The sequence below is a fragment of the Eptatretus burgeri genome, chromosome 4, assembly GCF_056783735.1.
Source record: "Eptatretus burgeri isolate ZD-2024b chromosome 4, Ebu_testis_v1, whole genome shotgun sequence".
Lineage (NCBI taxonomy): Eukaryota > Metazoa > Chordata > Myxini > Myxiniformes > Myxinidae > Eptatretus > Eptatretus burgeri.
In genome coordinates this window covers 122,625,691-122,645,247 of record NC_140964.1, presented here as the reverse complement: position 1 = coordinate 122,645,247, position 19,557 = coordinate 122,625,691, and the positions used below count along the sequence as shown (strand labels likewise).

The following is a 19,557-nucleotide window of genomic DNA, read 5'->3' as shown; positions in this document are numbered from 1 at the left end:
CATGAGCATTTGCATGACATAAACTCAAGCACAACATCTGGGGCAGGTGGGCCCTTCATCCATTGAATGATAAGTTTCCCTTCTTCATTCAGGACCCAACCATGACCTTCAGGACTTGGGATGGATGGATAATTATGTGGGCTACGATACCATATGCAGGATTGGTAGTTTTCCCTTAATGCATGAAAGTAAAGACAATCATTACAAGGAGGAAGCTGTCCTGATTCTATGTCACTTTTTGCTTTGAAAAGCTGATAGCGCATGTCATTGACCTCAGTAACTGGTAATCTCGTGGCATACATATGACAGGTGAACTCCTGTAATGTGTCATACATGTCTGCTGAGAGCATCCATCACTGTCCAAGATCCCCTAGTGCCTCTGATACTTGGGTTCTTTTATGCAAAGCTTCAGGGCACCTAATTCACCACGTCCTCCAAAGGCACTTACTGAGTCACAGCCTGTGTAAGAGTGCAAACCCACTAACGCTTTACACACTCTCTCTCTCCTCGGATAGTACTTAGGTTCTTGATATCGATGTATGGTATGCGGTTCTTCGTACCACATCGCATGTAAAGCTTTGCAGTTATGCCTCTGCTGAATTCGAAACTGATAATCAGTACATCAGTATCATCTGCAATAATGACAACAGACACTGTTGATGCATGTTTGGCATGGAGTAGCATTCTTGTGTCTGCTTCCTTCTGTGATGTTTGTAGCAGTTGGACCTCATCATGCCCATCTCTTGTCAGTCAGAAGCACTTTTCTGCACTAGTCACATACAGCTCCTTGTCACCTAATTTTTCAAGCATCTCTGGTTTCTTCCAGTCACTAGTCAGGAATTTTACCAATGCAGTCTTGCTAGGAGAGTTTGTGAGAAGGCGTCTCCATTGTCGGATTCTGTGATTTGGGGAAATGTTGTTGAATATTATTCCTGAGCCAGATCCTCTCTGTTCTCTTTCAAGAGTTTTGATTGAGAGATTGTCTGTGTATGTGTCAAACACTATGTCGATTCTCACACTGTCTGCACCTTCCTGAAGAGTTGAGGTCAGGATGTGTTGTGAAAGTTCTGCAAATGTTCTATTTTCACCATTGATCTTATGCATCAGACTCATTCCATCGATAACTGTAGTAGATGGTGCTGGAATGGAGTCTGCTGGAGCACTCATTTTCTCAAGTTGCCTTGCAAGACTTGCCTTGTTTGTCTTCTTGAGTCTACCATCACAATTAGCCAGTGCCCATGGTGATGGACCCAGTGGATGCTTCAAGACATCCTTCATGTGGAGGTTCCGACTCGTTGCAATCAAAACCATATGATCAAAGAGCCTGTGACCAGCTTTCATTATGAATTCTTTGTTGGAGACCTGTGTTTTTCTCTTTTTCTTGAGACTTGTGAATGTCCTAAGGTTCTTTTTTGGCAGCCTATTATGGAAGGATTGTGATTTGGGTGTTTCAAGTCTCTCCTTTGTAAAAGCTGTGTATGAATCTTCACCCCTCTCTTGAGCATTCAATCGGTCTTTTTCAACATCGATTGGAGCCTCAGCCCTTGTGGAAAGGCTCACAATTTCTGAACTAGATCCAAAGGGATTAGTCCACCCTTGAATGACAGTGACTATTGCATCAACATCAACCTCATCCCTGTAGATCCGAGAAGGTTCCAAGTCTGCATGACTTAGTCCTGGGCGTTGCATCTGAGTCATTTTCCGAAGCTGTCTCAAGCTGATACTTCTGTGTTCAGCAGTCAGATAGTATCTGCTGACAGCTCCAGGTCTTAGACTGAATCCTCGTGTCCCCCCCCCCCACCCCCCAGCAGTTTGAGTAACCTTGTTTGCTGTTTCCCTCTATGGTTTGGTCCAGGGGAATCCGACCAAATGGATTACGATCACCCAACTGCACTGAAAATCCACATGCCTGGAAATGATTGCACACATCAGGAAAATCATTTTGCAACATGCTCATCTGGGCAAAGTACACTGGGAGGTATCTTGCGTAATTGGTCCGGTCATAGGCAAAACTCCAGGGTATCATGTTCCTCACTGATATGAGATGCAGAGGCCAGTTACCTTCCCTTGATGCACGGATAATGCCAAGCAAGATCCCACTCATATCCACAAAGCTCATCCAGAGAGCAGACAGGTTGCCATTCAAACACCGCAGATGATGCAAGTACGAGCCAAACAGCTCGAAGATCTTGCAACAAGAAGCATCTTGCAGCACCTCTTCAAATTGCACTTGTGATCGGTCTGAGTGTAACCTTTCCATTACTTTAGCAGTGGTATTCAGGTGGTGCATCTCACTGGTATGATAATCCTCCATCCACGGATAGAAGCCCTTCCAGGCAAGTCGCAAAAGAGCCTCATATAGGAGCTTGCATAACCTGACCCCTCGGTTATACTATCGACCTTCCATTACACCATTGATCGAACCTTCAGCTACAACTCTAGATTCGACTGCAATATCTCGAAGCCCTGCATCTTGGAAGCATTTTCCAATTACTGAAAGTAAGTTACAAATCATATGGAATGCTCCCATCCAGAGTATAAGTGGCTGAAATTTTTTATGATTTTTTTTCTAAGCAATTTCAGTAGCCTTGGCATAATCATAATTGATCTTATGAATTGAAAAAAATGTATATAAAAAATATTTTTCGGATTTTTTTCAAAAATTTCAAAGTCCCGTTGCTCGGCAATGGTGGCGTCCATACAACGGTGCTCAAAAACATACCACCAGATCCTGGTATGAACCTTCCAGTCAAGTTTCATCAAAATCGGTTGACTCCTCTGGCCTCCAGAGCTGTCCATGACATACAAACAAACAGACAGACGGAAAACCTGAGACTAAGGGTAGTCTAGTGACTACCCAATAAACATGGGAATTTAATGAAAATAGAAATATTTACAAGGAACAATAATCAGAATACAATCATACGTGAGGTAAATTAATCCTAAAGTCTAAATTGAGGTGCCTCTACACACAGACTTAAATACAGAGGGGAAACAGAGGAAACGAAATCAAAGAAAACCCTTCCTTTATTGTGGCACTTAGCTTGTCCAGAGAGAGTCTTTATGGAACTTGGAATTGAAGCATTTCATCTTGCGCGTGTAGACATGCACAAAATGGTGCCGAGCCGCTCTCTGGCAGCGGGAACGTTTCGTTGGGCAATTTGTGAGCAGTATTAAACACCAAGGATCATTGCCCGTCGTGCAGCTTCTTCGTCTATCGCACCTGCCAATACGCTCTTTGCAGAATGACGCCGTCCCCTTCGGTGACATACATGAGGTTCCGAGGTCAATCTCTCACGACCCAACCAACAGCCAAAGGCCAGCATCTGGCCCAGTACGGGAACCAATTAATCTCAGCATGAAAACGAGAATCGTGCAGTCTTCTTCATGTGTCGAAGGAAAGCCAGCCATAAAGCCCTGTTTTAACAGGCCATCTCCTAGCTACGTTCTCTCTTGACCGCATGAGTCCCTCACTCAGCACAAGTGCATTTCTCCTGCTACAAGCCACTTCCCCGTCCTCTCTGATCACCTGCATCCTCCGTCCTTCTCTTCTTCCTGCCACTAACGTCACACCCATCGATCATCAGCCCACGGGACTTTGAAATTTTTGAAAAATCCCCCCAATTTTTTTTTGCTAAAATCAAAAACCGGCTGCTGTGCTTTTATGCGCACTATAATCAACCTCTTTGTCAATAATTTTCAGCCCGATCCGTAAAAACAACTGTATGACTAGGATGCAATTATATTACTATATGCTTTCACCCCAACGTTCGCGTTGGGATTCCCTAACGTAGGGTTAGGGAATCGAACACAAATGATGAATGGATAGTTGCTTGTCATGTTCCTATATGGAACAAGGAACGGGAAAATGCCATCTGATGTGTTCTCTTATCTACATCTATCTATAATTCCAGCAATCTCTGTGTGTGTGTGTGTGTGTGTGTGTGTGTGTGTGTGTGTGTGTGTGTGTGTGTGTGTGTGTGTGTGTGTGTCTGTCTGTCTGCGACCGCCGTTTCTCGACGACCGCCGGTCCGATCTGATTGAAACTTGCCAGGAATATTTCCGGGGCCGCGCAGATGTGCCTTTTCGAGGTTTGATGTCAATCGGACGAGCGGTTCCCAGGTTACGGCCATTTTACTGCTTTTTCAGTGTTGAAAAGGTGTATATATGGCAGCTGAAGGTGTCGTTCCACCTTCTCACCTTTTCATGCCAATTTTTTCCGAAATTATTAATAACCGGACGATCACCGGTCCGATCGGATTGAAACTTACCAGGAATATTGCCTGGGACAAACGGATGTGCCTTTTCGAGGTTTGATATTAATCGGCGAGCGGTTCCCAAGTTACGGCCATTTATCTGTCGACCAATGACAAGACACGGTGATATGACATCACGAATGACTTCACAATGAATGCTTATTTATTTATTTATTTTTTGCACGATTGACGGTCCGATCTGATTGAAACTTGCCAGGAATATTGCTGGGGACCCGCTGATGTGCCTTTTCAAGGTTTGATATTAATCGGACAAGCGGTTCCCAAGTTACGGCCATTTATCTGTCGACAAATGACAAGACACGGTGCTATGACATCATGAATGACGTCACAATTAATGTTTATTTATTTATTATTATTATTATTTTTTTTTTTTGCACGATCGACGGTCCGATCTGATTGAAACTTGCCAGGAATATTGCCGGGGCCCCGCGGATGTGCTTTTCAAGGTTTGATATTAATCGGAAGAGCGGTTCCCAAGTTACGGCCATTTATCTGTCGACCAATGACAGGACACGGTGCTATGACATCACGAATGACATCACAATTATTGTTTATTTATTTATTTATTTATTATTTCTTTTGCACGATTGAAACTTGCCAGGAATATTGCTGGGGACCCGCGGATGTGCCTTTTCGAGGTGAGAGAGAGACAGAGAGAGACAGAGAGAGACAGAGAGAGACAGAGAGAGACAGAGAGAGACAGAGAGAGACAGAGAGAGACAGACAGACAGACAGACAGACAGACAGACAGACAGACAGACAGACAGACAGACAGACAGACACTGCACATACTGGCACTCACCTATGGCCACGCACCTACAGGCCCGCCCCTATGGGCCCGTACTAGTATTTCAAATTCGCCTTAGTCTCGTGACCACCCATGTCGCCTACCGGCTAGTTTTAAGTTGCTGTGTCCATATATTGTGGGGTTTGAGTATAAACCCCCCCCCCCCCGTGCATCCACCTGTGCCTCCGTTGCTCCGCCATTGCGCCCCATGCCCTCCCACATGCATTATAATTTATGTGGGCCAACGTGTCTGCCTCCTAATAAGGAAGAGCCGCTCGGCTATCCAGCCTGGCGATGATGACCGCCCATCACCACAAATTGGGTTGGGGGGGATTAACTTGGACCACCAGTACCGCAACAATATGTTGTTATGAATTTCACAATCGGATCCAATTGATGCACATGACATCCAGGTCCTCAGACAGTTATTTCCATAAATGCATGTTCAGAATACACCCATCCCTTTGTCTGGGGGGATTCTAACTCTTTGCATTGGGGAAGGGTGTAGAACAGATTCCCTTTCTTATGGGATAACATTTTCCTCTTTATGACACGTTCATGCACGCGAGGGATCACCGTTAGCCCAACGGAGACTCATTCTACCCCTTTCCATCAGGACCCATTGGATTGAAAATAGACGATTTATTTACACTGGACTTGTAGGACATTTTATAAAACATACCACAAGCTTTTTCTGGACATTTTGTTCTGGTGGTCAGACATGGCTGTGGATCATTGACCTCAGGCATCCACCTTTTTCCATTGACGTTCCACACCCACCTCTCTTTCATCGACGTTTGACATCCACCTTTTTCCATTGATGCCCGACGCCCCGTTCGGTAGCTCCATGGATGCTGGCTTTGTCCTGCTCGTGTTGGGCCGAACGGGAAGGCGATGGCCGCCGTTGATGTTTTTTGAGCGCCCCACATTTTCGCTCGGCAATTCCAGCAAATAGCCGCCCTCTGGCGCCTGTCCAGCACCCCGAACATGGCGTTGTAAACCAGGCCTGTGTTAATTGGGAGTTGCATCTTGTTCGATGGTGGGGAAGAAATGACTGTGGGGTTGACAGTTGGAGGTCACGTGCAGCAATGCGCCAATAGGCAAACTGGATTTGGCTGGTCTGCTTGAGGATCCACCCACACTGGTCACCTATAAAAAGTACAGGAGGACCGCCTTCCTGACGGTTGGTGACAGCTCATGCCGGTTGGTTACAGTTCCTTACAGCGCCAGACTGTTGCTTCCATCTACTGATAGCTCTAGATGGTTGGTGATGTTTGGACCATTCCTGCTGGTTCTGCTCAGTACCTGGCTCTTGGCATACCTGATTCTTGGCGTCCCTGGTTCCTGAGGGTGACGATGTGACGTCGATTTGTGTCCGAGCGTGTTTGCGGGTGGGTGCACGGCAAGGCAGGACGCTGACAGCGGACCAAGGCGCACTCTCACATTTTGGGACATTTTATTGGATGCATGAGACTTCTCCCTTGGTAAGCCGAGACCGGATTTCTTTCTCCCCCTGAATGATCTGCTGGGTACCCTTGTATCATGGTTAATTGTTAAGTATAGCATAGTGATAAGCCATCTATTCTTTGTCTATTTTACTATAACTGTTTGTTGATTTCTATCTTTGTTTGAGATTATTTTGTTGTTTGATTATTTTGATTGATTTCAATTCCTGCATTTACACCACAAGGAAATAAAAAGTTCTTCAGTTTAGTTATTTTTCTAAATAAGTTCCTTGTTGACGTTTCAACCTGTCTGTGCTTGTCCTTTCCTTCCTTTGTCCTTTCCTTCCATTGATCCAGCATTGCCCAAACCGAGATAGACTGGGAGGTAATCTGCCACCCAGATGATTGTTCCTGCTAATGCAAACCCTCCACCCAGAAGGCACGTGATGTGATTGGCGGTTAAATCGAAACATGTGGAGTGTGACGAGCACTCCCCCGATCTCCATTGGACATAGTCCGACACCAAAGCGTCACCTCCAACCCAGAGGCCTAGGCCCTTCGACTGTCAAACAGCAAAGATTACATGGTCATCATCAGTTAAACATCTAAGGGAGCTACCTATCCCGATTTTCAGGCTTATTTGCCCTCAGGACGGCATACCGATAACTATCTAACCAATGATGATGACATTGGTCATTCAAACATCAGACGAACCTTTTGACTGTGATGGTGAGCATCGCCGCTGATTCTGTCTCACACGGTGAAACTGCATAATCCGCAAGGAACAACCGTCCATCTGCCACCCAGACGATAGTTGCTGCTAATGCAAACTATTTCATGCATATATATATATATATATATATATATATATATATATATATATATATATATATATATATATATATATATATATATATATATATATATATATATATATATATATATATATAGTATTTATTCATTATATTTTCCTTCTGCATTATTAACCTGCTAGAGGGAATTAAATGAAAACTGATTGTACTTGGGGCATGCCCGAGAAGGTTATAGACAATACTAGCGCATTGCCCATCGGGTTATGACGACACACACAAAATTACATTTTTTTTTAATGATTTCCTCTGTCATGCGATCACCGACTGCACAGATATGTCATGCTTTCTGCTCCTTTATCATGCTATCACAGTCGCCTATTCAATTTAGAATTTTTAGTGAAAACAGTCGGAAATAATTGCAAACCTGTGTAACCTGCACAGTAAAAGCGCTGTTTGAGAGAGAGAGGGTTCGAAAGGGATCCTAAATTGGCAGCTGTAGTATAAAAATTGTGGGTCGAGTCAGGCGACTGTCCTATCAATGGCCGGAACTCAAACGCAAGAATGGCTTGTGGGGGTTGGTGGTGGTGGGGGGGGGTCTCAAAGGGCCTTCGATGACCTTCATGGTCTTAAAGGGTCTTGGGGTGTGAGGGGTCTTAAGGATATTGTGGGGGGTCTTTAATGATCTTGAGGGGTCTTAACGTTCTAAACATTCTTAGTTTCCTTCGGGGTCTTCGAGGTGTCAAGGGTATAAAGGGCTCTAGAACTCACATGCTTGGACGCACGCACGGCTCCTTTTATGTTTAGAAATCATTTTCATTGCGTTTCGTGGAACCATGCGAGTTCTCCATATAAATGTGTGCCATATCGCATCTTTCCTGGTGTGATGGGGGTATTACGAATCATAATAAATTACCACAAATCTCTGCATGAAAATCAGAGACATCATCGAAGTCGCGGAATTATCATACTAAATATCATAGTTTGTCCATTTGCTTTGCTTCCATACACTTCTAAAATGTTGGATATAATGAGTTTAAAACCAGTGATTGCATGCACGGGGTGCACGGGTAAATTTCAGAGGATAAAAATCAGTCATGGGTTCCAGTGTGGGAGGAGGACCCCAATCCTCTCTGCAAATGTGTACCGTATCACACCACCTGATGGAAGCTGGCATTACAAGTCATAAATATTAAAAGTTTGGCAAATCATTCCATCTGTCAAGACGGTTTCTTTGCTAGTCCATTTGATCATGCAAAGTGTGTCTGTTGTAATGAAATAGAATGTAAAAAGGGAATTTTGTAATGTTGAGCGAGCAAGTGTTATCTGATGACATCGATGTCTTTTTGTCCTGCAGTACCCATGGCCAATTGTCGAGAAAGCATGGAAGTTGGGACTGATGAACCACATCATCCCACAGCACTGTGGTAAGTTTGGGACTGGCAGTGAGAAGAGGTTTGGATGTGACAAACTTTTGGTGGTTGATACTCAGAAAAGCTGGTTGTAGCGGGATGCTTACTACCCTCAAAGTTATGGATTCAAATCCACATAAAGGCATCTGTATGAATGATTTTGATTCCAAGCTTCGAAAATGAAACAGGAGAATGCTTTCACGTTATTTGCTTTCAGGTTGTCAACATAACCCAGACAGCTCATTAATGGCATTGAAGGTTCGGGTGATCTCCTTGCTTTGTTTGTCAGACAGGTGGTGCAAGACAGTGTTGTGATCGACTCTAACGTTTAACGCAGAGCAATTTTGGGATGGGCACAAAAATGTTACCTCGAAGTGCTGCCAACATCCTCGAGATGTTAAATCTGGTCTGAAATGGAAGCGTCAGAGTTGTGTTTTGAGAATCGGAGGCAAAATGATGATGAACAAAAAAAGGGACGATATAAACATATGAAGGTCAATGAACCATTTGAAAATAAATTATGTGAATATTCGCAAACTGATCCTCAGCTCTCCTTACATTCTTAAATGGATCAAATCCCACATTGTGATACTTGGCGATCATCTCCTGAGATCTGCTTTTCTGGTTTCAAATATGGGTCTCGCAATGAACCCAACTCTTTACTGGATGCTACACGTTTCTAAAATCTGTAAATGCATGCATTTTCTTCCATTAAAAAATATATATATATATACATCAAGGCGAATGGAAGTGAGGCGAGAGAGGAAAGGAGGAGACGCAGTAACTTGCAAGGAAAGGGTTGAAGTGGGCAGGGTTAATGGTGATGGAAAATATTGCAGGTAATTATGGGGGATGTGATCTGAGATAGTGGAGCACCGCCTTTCTGAAGGCATTGAGAGAAGATTGTGGTTGAACCGCCAATTTGCAGTGATGCTCTGCCAATGTACAGTGTAGGCAGTTCAACAAACGGAAGGTAAAAATAGCTAAACTGTGGAGGTTGGTGGTGAAGCTAGATTTTAAAAGTTTAATAATGAGGGGGTGCCTGGAAGAATGCATGCATCTCTGAGGAGCAGGTGAGGGTGAGAAAGCAGAGGTGGTGGGGGGGGGGGGAAACAAAATCAAAGCAGAACCCACTAATCTGTGTTTGATGAGAGCAACTGGCTGAGTGCTTCATCCTCATCGTAGGCCAATAAGGCTGAAAGTTTTACATTCCATCGAAGCCAGTAAAGACAGTTGCGATGCTGGGGTGCCAGCACATAGCGGAGGACATTACTCCATTGAGCAAATGATCCAGGCCTTGTTGGCTGTTAGCAGTTCTAATCTATACATATTTTTTAAGGAATAAATTTGAACAGTGAAGGATGCCCTTTTTCAGGATAACTTCGAACACCAGCTAAAGGCCCGGTCACACCTTGACGTTTTAGCCAGCGATGGCAACGTGTTAAAATTTATGTAAAACGCTGGCTTACGTTGTACTTTTGATGTTTTTTTTTAAAGATTCGGACGTATTCATAGCGACTTGGTCTTATGTATAACGCATTGGTAACTACACAGAACGTTTCGTTGTGTTATAGATAACTTATACCAACGAATGCTGAACCTGTTGTTGGCCTACACAACCGATGCCCAACGATAGTCTAACTCAGGCATAGCGCGTTGCACGCATCGCCGACGATGTCGTGGCGTAGCCTATTAAAAGGCTGATGCACAACGATTCAAATCATAACTGCCGTAGAAATGGAAGGGTCAAAATCGCGGTCACGCCTTGGCGATCTTGCCAGCGTATGCCAACCTAAGAAAAATGTGTCTAAAACGTTGGGGCACGTCGAATACGGTATGGGTAAGTTTGGTATGCGCGAGTAGAACGCTAAAGTACGCTATCATACGTCGTAGTAAGTAGAGTACGTCAAGAAATTTTGAACATGTTCAAAATTTTACGACGTACTCGGCGTATGACACACGTTCGCATGCGATGGGGAGAAGTTTTACACACTATATGTGGACGCTTACACACGTCCACAAAGGCTACTTATAAGCTACTCATTAGTCGAAACACGTCGCGGTAATGTCTTTTTTACGCGAAACTTATTTCTAACTTATGTTTGACGTGCTTTGAACCAATTCTTTACGTAGTCCCAACACACATCGACGTATGTAGACGTATTCCAATGACGTCTTCCGGTCGACAAAAAAAATAAATGAATGTGTTTCTAGCTTACAACCGCCATATAAAGACGTGTTCCCAGCGGTTTTGGGAATTGGTATATAAAAATGGTGTTCATAAAAGGGGAACCCAACAGTGTTTTCGAGTCCTTTTTGAGTCGATGTCCATGTCAGCAGTAACAGTATCAGTATCAGTATCAGTATTAGTATTAGTATTAGTAGTAGTTTGTTCATGTTGGCAGTAGTAGGTGAGTGTGAGGGGGAGGGTGTGGGTTATGATGGATCGTCCTTGCGTCCGCGTGTCCACGGGTAGGTTCATAGGCTGCCACTCAACGATTTAAATGGCTGCATCTCCACTATTGAAAGTAGACGCTTGCGCTCAACAATTGGATTTTTTTTACACTCAACGACTTTTAAACGGAACCACTCAGCCATTTTCATTGTTTACAATGAACGATTTAAATTGCTGTCACTCGCCTTTGTTTTTTTGTTTTTTGTTTTTTTTGACGCTGGGGTTTGGAAATTTGAAGCGTTTCTTCTGAACGTGTTAAAACGCTCAAACTCGACTATTTTAAATAGACGCTGCCGATGGACAATTGGAATCATAGCCAAGCTAGACATCGAAGTGTGAACATCCTCGTCATGCCGAAGAAAAGTTTGAAGAATGCTGCAAATAAGTGTCCTGGCCGTGGCCGTGGACGCTGACGCAAGGACGATCCATTATACCGACGTCTTTCGGCCTATGAGTAACTTAAAAGTAACGTCTGTCGACGTGTGGCAACGATCGCGTAACGTGCCAACAACACGTTAATCATAGGTAGGAAATAAGTTTCGGGTACGCTAAACATTACCTCGGCGTGTTTCAACTTATGATTAACTTACAAGTAGCATGTGTTGACGTCTGTCAACGATCGCAGACCGTGCCTACAACTTGTGGCCAGCGTAGCGGAACGTGTGAGTCATACGCCGGCATACGTCGTGAAATTTCAAGCATGAAAAAATTTGAGGACAACCGAAAAGTACAACGTTTAAAGCCAACGTACAATGACGTATGGCAACGAACTACGACGTATGCCAGCGTGCTCTCAATGTTATCAAAACTTACCCATAACGTATTCAACGTGTGCCAGCGTTTTAGAAAAAAAATTCAAAAATCGGCATACGTTGGCTAAAACGTCAAGGTGTGACCGGGCCTTTAGCTCTGATTATGTAGGCCCAGAAGAGGTCAGACGTGATGCTGAGGCCGATAAATTCAAGAGATTGAACCTCTTCCATTGGCTAACCATGGCAATCTCTCTCTATCGAGTGCAGCCTGTGGCTGCTGGTTGCATCATTTGTTGGGACGCGGCTATGCCGCTGATGCAGTGTCCCCCTTACCAGTACGCTGGTACTCATTTTGCCGACCTCGGAAGGATGACAGGCTGAGTCAACCTCCTGGTGTATTAATTCAGCGGCCCAACGGGGCTTGAACTCGGGACCCTTGGATCCCAAGCGGCCACCCTAACTACGAAGCCAACACCAGGCTTTCAAACATGGCAATAAATGTGTGGGTTCCTTTGAGGGCCATTCCTGAATGAGAGTGTGACACTGGAATTTTCCATTATTGAAAGGAATGTTCCATTTTTCAGAGGAGCATCAAATCAATTCCAGGTCACCAGAAAATGACAAAGCGGCCATCTGCCTGTCAGTGGGATTGGGTGCATTGTGACAATGTTGAGTCATCTGCAAAAAGGAGGAGAGGGTGTTTCAGAGCATCAGAGAGGTCTATTATTATTATTATTATTATTATTATTTTTTTTTATTTTTTTATTTTTTTTTTCGATGGGTAACAACACTGAACTCAAGACAATACCTCGGCGGCATTGCAGCCTCCACTGGGCCCAAGATAACGTCTCGGGGCGCCACAGCTTCCACAGAGTTGAGAGGTTGCATTGATAGAAACATGTTCATTGCGCCAGTGAAAAGTCAGGAAGGTGAGTTCCACAAACGGAAGATGAGAACAAACGAGCGGAGGTGGGCAGTAAGCCTGGATTTTAGGGTTTTAATCAGGAGTGAAGGAAGTTCCACAAGCAGGAGATAAAAGAAAATATTGCCGCAAAGCAGGATGCCAGAACATCTTGCAGTTGAGATATGTCTCGGGATTTGGTCCTGACCTCATTATTTGAGAGTTAGGGCCTCCTTCCATTACTGGGGGAGAAGTGGAAGCATGACTAGAACAACATTTGAACTGATTGTCAGATATCAGGCTATTTGTGAAGAGGAAGCACCTCTGCTGCAATTATGGATTCCATAACTTTGTTTGCAATTGAGTCACCTGACTGGTCTGTATTTGAAAGGATGTTTTTTTTTTTTGTACATTGTGAAAGTGGGTCATTATCTATAGTTACCCAAATTGCTCAACATGGGAGGTGTGTAAAGGTGAAGGTTGTGCTGAAAAGAGCAGACAAAGGAAATGCAAGAGCAGCAGAGCAGCATTTGGAACCGTGCATGGACAGTGATGCTTTCTTGGTGTGTTGCTGATAAAGGATCAAGGACCTTCCTCTACATTCTCCAGTATGAGACAGAGTCAAGAATGCAGTGGGTATGAGAATAAGGTGGGAGCAGAGCAGTGCAGGATGGGGTTGGGTACATGAGGTTTGGAGGCAAACTTTGCGGTGAGTTACTCTTCCTTGTCTTGAGGTCAGTGAACAATTGAAGGGTGAGCAGGAGCATAACCAGAGACATATTTGACAAGACACCACCAAAACTTTGAGGGAGGAGACCTCATGAGTGAGATTATGTTTTTCGGCTTGTGCAAAAGTGGACACCCACTTGTTGCAAGCCTCACAATGCAACCAAAAGTTTCCCTTGGTCGGGTAGCCTTCCATGTTGAAAAAAGCAAGCTGCTTGACTGTAACTGCTTCACTACAATAGTCGCAGACTGGATGGGATGTGCATGTATTATTGCGTGTCGTTTTGGAGTATTCCCAGGTGCAATCTATATTGGATTCTGTGTCGATGGGAACCAAATCCTTTTGTGACAAAACAGATTGCAATTCCTGCCAGTTGGCCTTTGCAAACAGCCAGATTCAGCAGCATTGAGATTGTTTCTAATGATAGCTCGGGTGTTCTGAGCTTTGAAAATGTAACGGTCAGAGCAGTAAAGTGTGGCAGAGGTTAAACTTGTGGGAGTTTGATGCAATGTTGATCATTACCAGGTCTCGGAGGGCTGACGAGCTGTATAAATTCCATTTGGAAAGTTTACAGATTGGGTTAGACCCATGGATTTACAGAAAGCCTTTGCTTCAATGTCATGGCTGGTTTTACAGTGCTGACACTCCAGACAGCTGGCATGGTAGCAGTTGGTCATCACATGAGGTACAGAGTTGGGATGGAAAGTTGTGAGTTCATCAATGCAATGGGGGGGGGGTACAGAAATGAAGGGATGAACAGCTGTGAGACCACAAACTGGGTTTACTTTGTAGATTCCAAGATCTGCCAAATGGAGAAAGACATCATGATCACAGTAGACGGAAGATTGGTTAAAAGCATGAAGAACGACAAGGGCACTCGGTGGAGCACACACCTCCTGCCACACAATGCTCGATTCTGCAGAACATATCGGGCCCAATAAATTTTTGAAATATTGTGCTGTTTATATTGTTTTTGGCCCAATGGCGAAATAGTGAAGAATCACTTTTAAAATTAAAAAAAACCTCTCACATCCAGATCTGGATTTGGATCTTCACCAAAATCAAATTGATTCTTCCACATCACAAACGCAACCTGTGCACTAAGTTCCGTCCGAATCTGTCCACACCGTTTTGAGATCGTGCTACATATCGTTTTTGGCATTATCTCTCAATGGTGAAGAATCATTAAAAAAATTCGACCATCCGGATCTTCATCAAAATTTAATCACTTCGTCGTTATCACACACCCAAACCTGTCCACGGAATTTCATCTGAATCTGTCAACAACTTTTTGAGAAATCCTACACACAAACAAACAAGCAAGAATGATGTCAGGCATTGCATGACACTTGCAAAATCCATTAAACAAATTTGACATTAAAAAAATAAACAATTGGGAGTTGAATTCAACGACCAAATATGCAAATCCTCATCAAATTCCAAGTCAATCAGATGAAAATTGAGGATTTTAGAAATCTCACCTGAAGGCCCAGTCACACCTTGACGTTTTAGCCAGCAATGGCAACGTATCAAAATGTATGTAAAACGCTGGCTTACACTGAACTTTTGATGGTTTTTTTTTAAAGATTCGGACGTATTCATAACGATTTGGTCTGATGCATAACATATTAGTAACGGACACAGAACGTTTCGTTGTCTTATAGATAACTTATACCAACGGATGCTTAGCCTGTTGTCGGCGTTCACAACCTATGCCCAACGATAGTCTAACTTATGCATAGCGCGCTGAATGTATCGCCGACGATCACGTGGCGTAGCCTATTAAAAGGCTGCCGTACAACGATTCAAATCATAACCGCCGGAGAAATGGAAGTGTCAACATCGCAGTCACACCTTGGCGATCTTGCCAGCGTATGCCGACCTCTGAAAAATGCGTCTAAAACGCTGGCGCACGTCAAATACGGTATGGGTAAGTTTGGTATACGTGAATAGAATGGTAAAGTACGCTATCATACGTCGTATTAAGTGGAGTACGTCTTGAAATTTTAAACGTGTTAAAAATTTTACGACGTACTTGCCGTATGCCTCACACGTTCCGCATGCGATGGGAATAAGTTGTACGCACAATATGCGATCGTTGGCACACGTCGACAAAATTTACTTGTAAATTACTCATAAGTTGAAACACGTAGAGGTAATGGTTAGCGTCAGTGTTCCGGACTCCCTGTTTTTTTTGTTTTTTTTTCTTCGCTATGATGGTGATGTTGACACTTTGATTTCGAGTGCGGTTATAATATAATACTAGCCGAAACCCCGTCACAGACGGATCCCATTCCATGAGCCCAGTATGACAACCAGTGGCGGCTCTTGTAAGAGCCGGATCCCAGTCGATGTACTTCATGGCCTTACCTAATGAGGCCTACAAAACGTCCTTGCATACGACATTTTTGGTGTACACTACTCCTTGTGAAGAAGTCCCCTGATTTGTGCACGTGTCTACTTTGACATACAAACACCGTGTCAAAACTTCTCAGGTCACAGTACCGAGAAAAACGTGACGCGACCGCTTGGAGGAGCACAAAATTGGTCCTTCGGCGACAGACGTTATGAAGTCAGCGAATGACCGATGATGTCATGACGTCCTTACGCCTCTCAGCGGTGACGTCACACGTCGCATGTAAACGAATGTAAAACGAAAAGTGTTTATTCTGCTTCAGAGTTGAAGGTTGACTATTGCCATTATGTGCGATGCACTCTTACAGGTACGAAGTTTCTTTCAGTCCAGGTCACAGTACCAAGAAAAACGTGACGCGACCGCGAGGAGGATCACAAAATTGGTCCTTCAGTATTAATATATAGATAATATAATTAATAGGCTGCCGCTCAACGATTTAAATCATAACCGCAATAGAAATCGAAGTGTCAATATGACTGTCATACCGAAGAAAAAAACCCCCAAAAAAACGAGGGAGTCTGGAACACTGACACTAACCATTACCTTGACGTGTTTCGACTTATGAGTAACTTACAAGTAACGTGTGTGGACGTGTGTCAACAATCGCGTAACGTGCCTACAACACGTTACTCATAGGTTAGAAATAAGTTTCGGGTACGCCAAACATTACCTCGATGTGTTTCGATTTATGATTAACTTACAAGTGACGTGTGTCAACGATCGCATAACGTGCCTACAACTTACGGCCAGCGTAGCGGAACGTGTGAGTCATACGCTGGCATAAGTCGTAAAATTTCAAGCATGCTAAAATTTGAGGACAACCGCAAAGTACAACGATGAAAGCCAGCGTACTACGACGTATGGCAGTGTTTTTCAGCGTGCTCTCAATGTTTCCAAAACTTACCCATAACGTATTCGACGTGTGCCGGCGTTTTCGACAAATTGTTCTAAAATCGGCATAAGCTGGCTAAAACGTCAAGGTGTGACTGGGCTTTAAGCCATTGACCTTTTCGTCGATATTGAATTAAAAATAATTGGTTGAATTCAGTGAACAAGTATGCAATTCCTCAAATTTCCTCAAATATCTTTTGGAAAGATTTTTCTGAAATCTTTGATATTCTTCTGATTGACTTGATATTTGAAGAGGATTTGCATATTTGATCATTGAATTCAACCACCAATTACTTATTTTTTTAATGGTCAAATTTGTTTCATGGATTTCACAAGTATCGTGCTCTGCACGATGTCTTTCTTGTTACTTACAAAATCGAAGATTTTTCTAGTATATTGGTCAGTCGATTTTGTTATTCTGTCTGTCTGTGAATCACCTGCAGGTCACAATTTAAAACCGATCTTCACAAAGTTGTCGTGGTAGTCTCAACTGAGAAGCCTCTTGGTTGAATTTAAAGGTCAAAAGTCATTTTCAGGTCAAATTTCTAAAATTATTTTTCATCCGATTGACTTGAAATTTGAACAGGATTTGCATAGTACATTACTGAATTGGGGGGGAAAAAAAAATAATTTTGGCCAAAAGGTCAAAGATCAACTCAAGGTCAAACTTCTGAAATCATCAAATTTCATGTGAAAATTAATCAATTTTCATCTGATTAACCTGAAAATTAAGCAGCAATTGCATGGTGCATCACTGAATTTGGAAAACAACTACTTTTTTTTAGGTCAAAGGTCATTTCAAGGTCAAACTATGGTTTTGGTTTCAGACCAGGTCACTCTACCCTGGATATGCTGCTTCTGCTCTCCCAACAATGGATGGAGGTACTCAATACCAGACATGAAATCAGAGCCATATAGCTGGACATATCACTTGCTTTTGACACGGTTTGGCACCCTGCCCTGCTCACCAAACTCTCTTCCTCTTGTATCCAAGGCCACCTCCACTTATGGCTCACAGACTTCCTCTCCTGTCGCAGCCAACGGGTGGCCCTAAATGGAGTTCTTTCATCCCCTCTTCCTGTCCAGGCTGGATTTCCTCAAGACAGCGTTCTGGGCCCTGTTCTTTTTCTGGTTTTCATCAATGATCTCTCCGACTCTCTGGAAAACCCTCTTTATCTCTTTGCTGATGACTCCACCTTCTGCCGTACCATCTGTCATCCCTCAGACCGGCAAGCAGCAGATTCTTTGCTCTCTGCAGATCTGGATAGAATCACAAACTCGTCCAACATGTGGAACATGTCTTTCAATCCAGACAAATCTCATACTCTCACGATGTCTCTCCGAAAGGACCGTTTAGAAACCCTCCCCCCCCCCCCCCCATATACTTTCTCACCAATCCTCTGGACGAAGTCCTTTCTTTCAAGCTTCCGGATCTCACGATCTGCCATGATATTTCCTGGGAAAGCCACATTTCCAACCTGGCCTCCAAAGCCAGTCGCTGACTGTGAATCCTCCGTCATGCAAAGTCCTTCCTCGGCCACCTGAGCTCCTGACCACATATAAAGCTTTCGTCTGATGGAGTACTGCTCTCCCCTTTGGGCTGGTACTCCTGCCTCTCACCTTGCTCGACTTCACGCTGTGGAATCCAAGGCATTTACCATCATTGGTATTTCCCACAATAAGGCTGAGTCTTTGGGCCTCTCACTCTCTCACCGCAGGCAGGTCGGTGGTCTTTCTGTCTTCTTGCATCTCCTCTCTGGCCTCTCCCCCTCTTCTCTGTCTGCGATTTGTCCCCTCCATATTTCTGCAGGGCGCTCAAGGTTCATCAGTTACCCCCTTCTGGTAAAACTACCAAAATCACAAATGGCTGCTCACATTCACTCTTTCATTCCTCTTTTTCCCCGCCTTTGGAATAAACTCCCTCACTCTTTTCAATCTCATTCTTCCCTCCAGGCCTTCAACACAGCTGTTCACCACCACCTCTTATCTTCCCCCATCCAAATCCTTGATCTTTTCTACCCTCGTTAATCCATCCGAAACCCACTTCCTTCAAATTCCCTGCTTTACTTCCTGAAAGTCCCTATAATGTCCATCTTGTATTCCCCATGTTCCCCATCCCATCCCTCTCCCTTCCACAGATCTCCTAATGTCTCTGTCCCCCACTGTTTTGTCCTTCCCACTCCCGCCCCTCTTGTCTCATGCCCCCCTCGCTGTGCATTGTGTGTTAGCTCTCATACGAGCCTCGACAAGGTATGCAACCCCCCCCCCCCAAAAAAAATACTAAAATCAATTTCAATCGAAAAAATAATATATTTTCATTCGATTGACCTGAGCTTTGATTAAGATTGTGAATTTTAATCTTAATGAAATGGGGAATTTGATGTATCCATGGTAACCTTTGGAGAGAGAGGGGGGTTGGGTGGATTTTGCAAGTTTCGTACTCTGCACTATGTCTTTTTCTTGTTTGTTTGTTTGTATGTCTGTCTGCACAGACCGCATGTGTATCAATTACATTAGAACTCTAAGATTCCTGAAATATGCCTGGTGTTGGCTTTATGTTTAGGATGGTGGACTTGGGCTCCAAAGATCCTGAGTTCAAATCCCACTCAGCTGTTGAATTAATACCAGGTGGGGTTAACTCGGCCTGTCATCCTTCCGAGGTCAGCAAAAATGAGTGTCAGCATG

At 43.8% G+C, this 19,557-nt stretch overlaps 1 protein-coding gene across 5 annotated transcripts in view; it reads left to right on the top strand.

Moving 5' to 3' along the window:
* Window positions 1-19,557, top strand: part of ACADM (acyl-CoA dehydrogenase medium chain) — a 101,394-nt gene that overhangs the window by 33,565 nt on the left and 48,272 nt on the right. For all 5 annotated transcript variants that reach the window (XM_085879933.1, XM_085879934.1, XM_085879931.1 and 2 more), the window contains one exon: window positions 8,676-8,745. In XM_085879933.1, coding sequence (XP_085736059.1) covers window positions 8,676-8,745 — 70 coding nt within the window. The remainder of the gene's footprint in view (window positions 1-8,675; window positions 8,746-19,557) is intronic.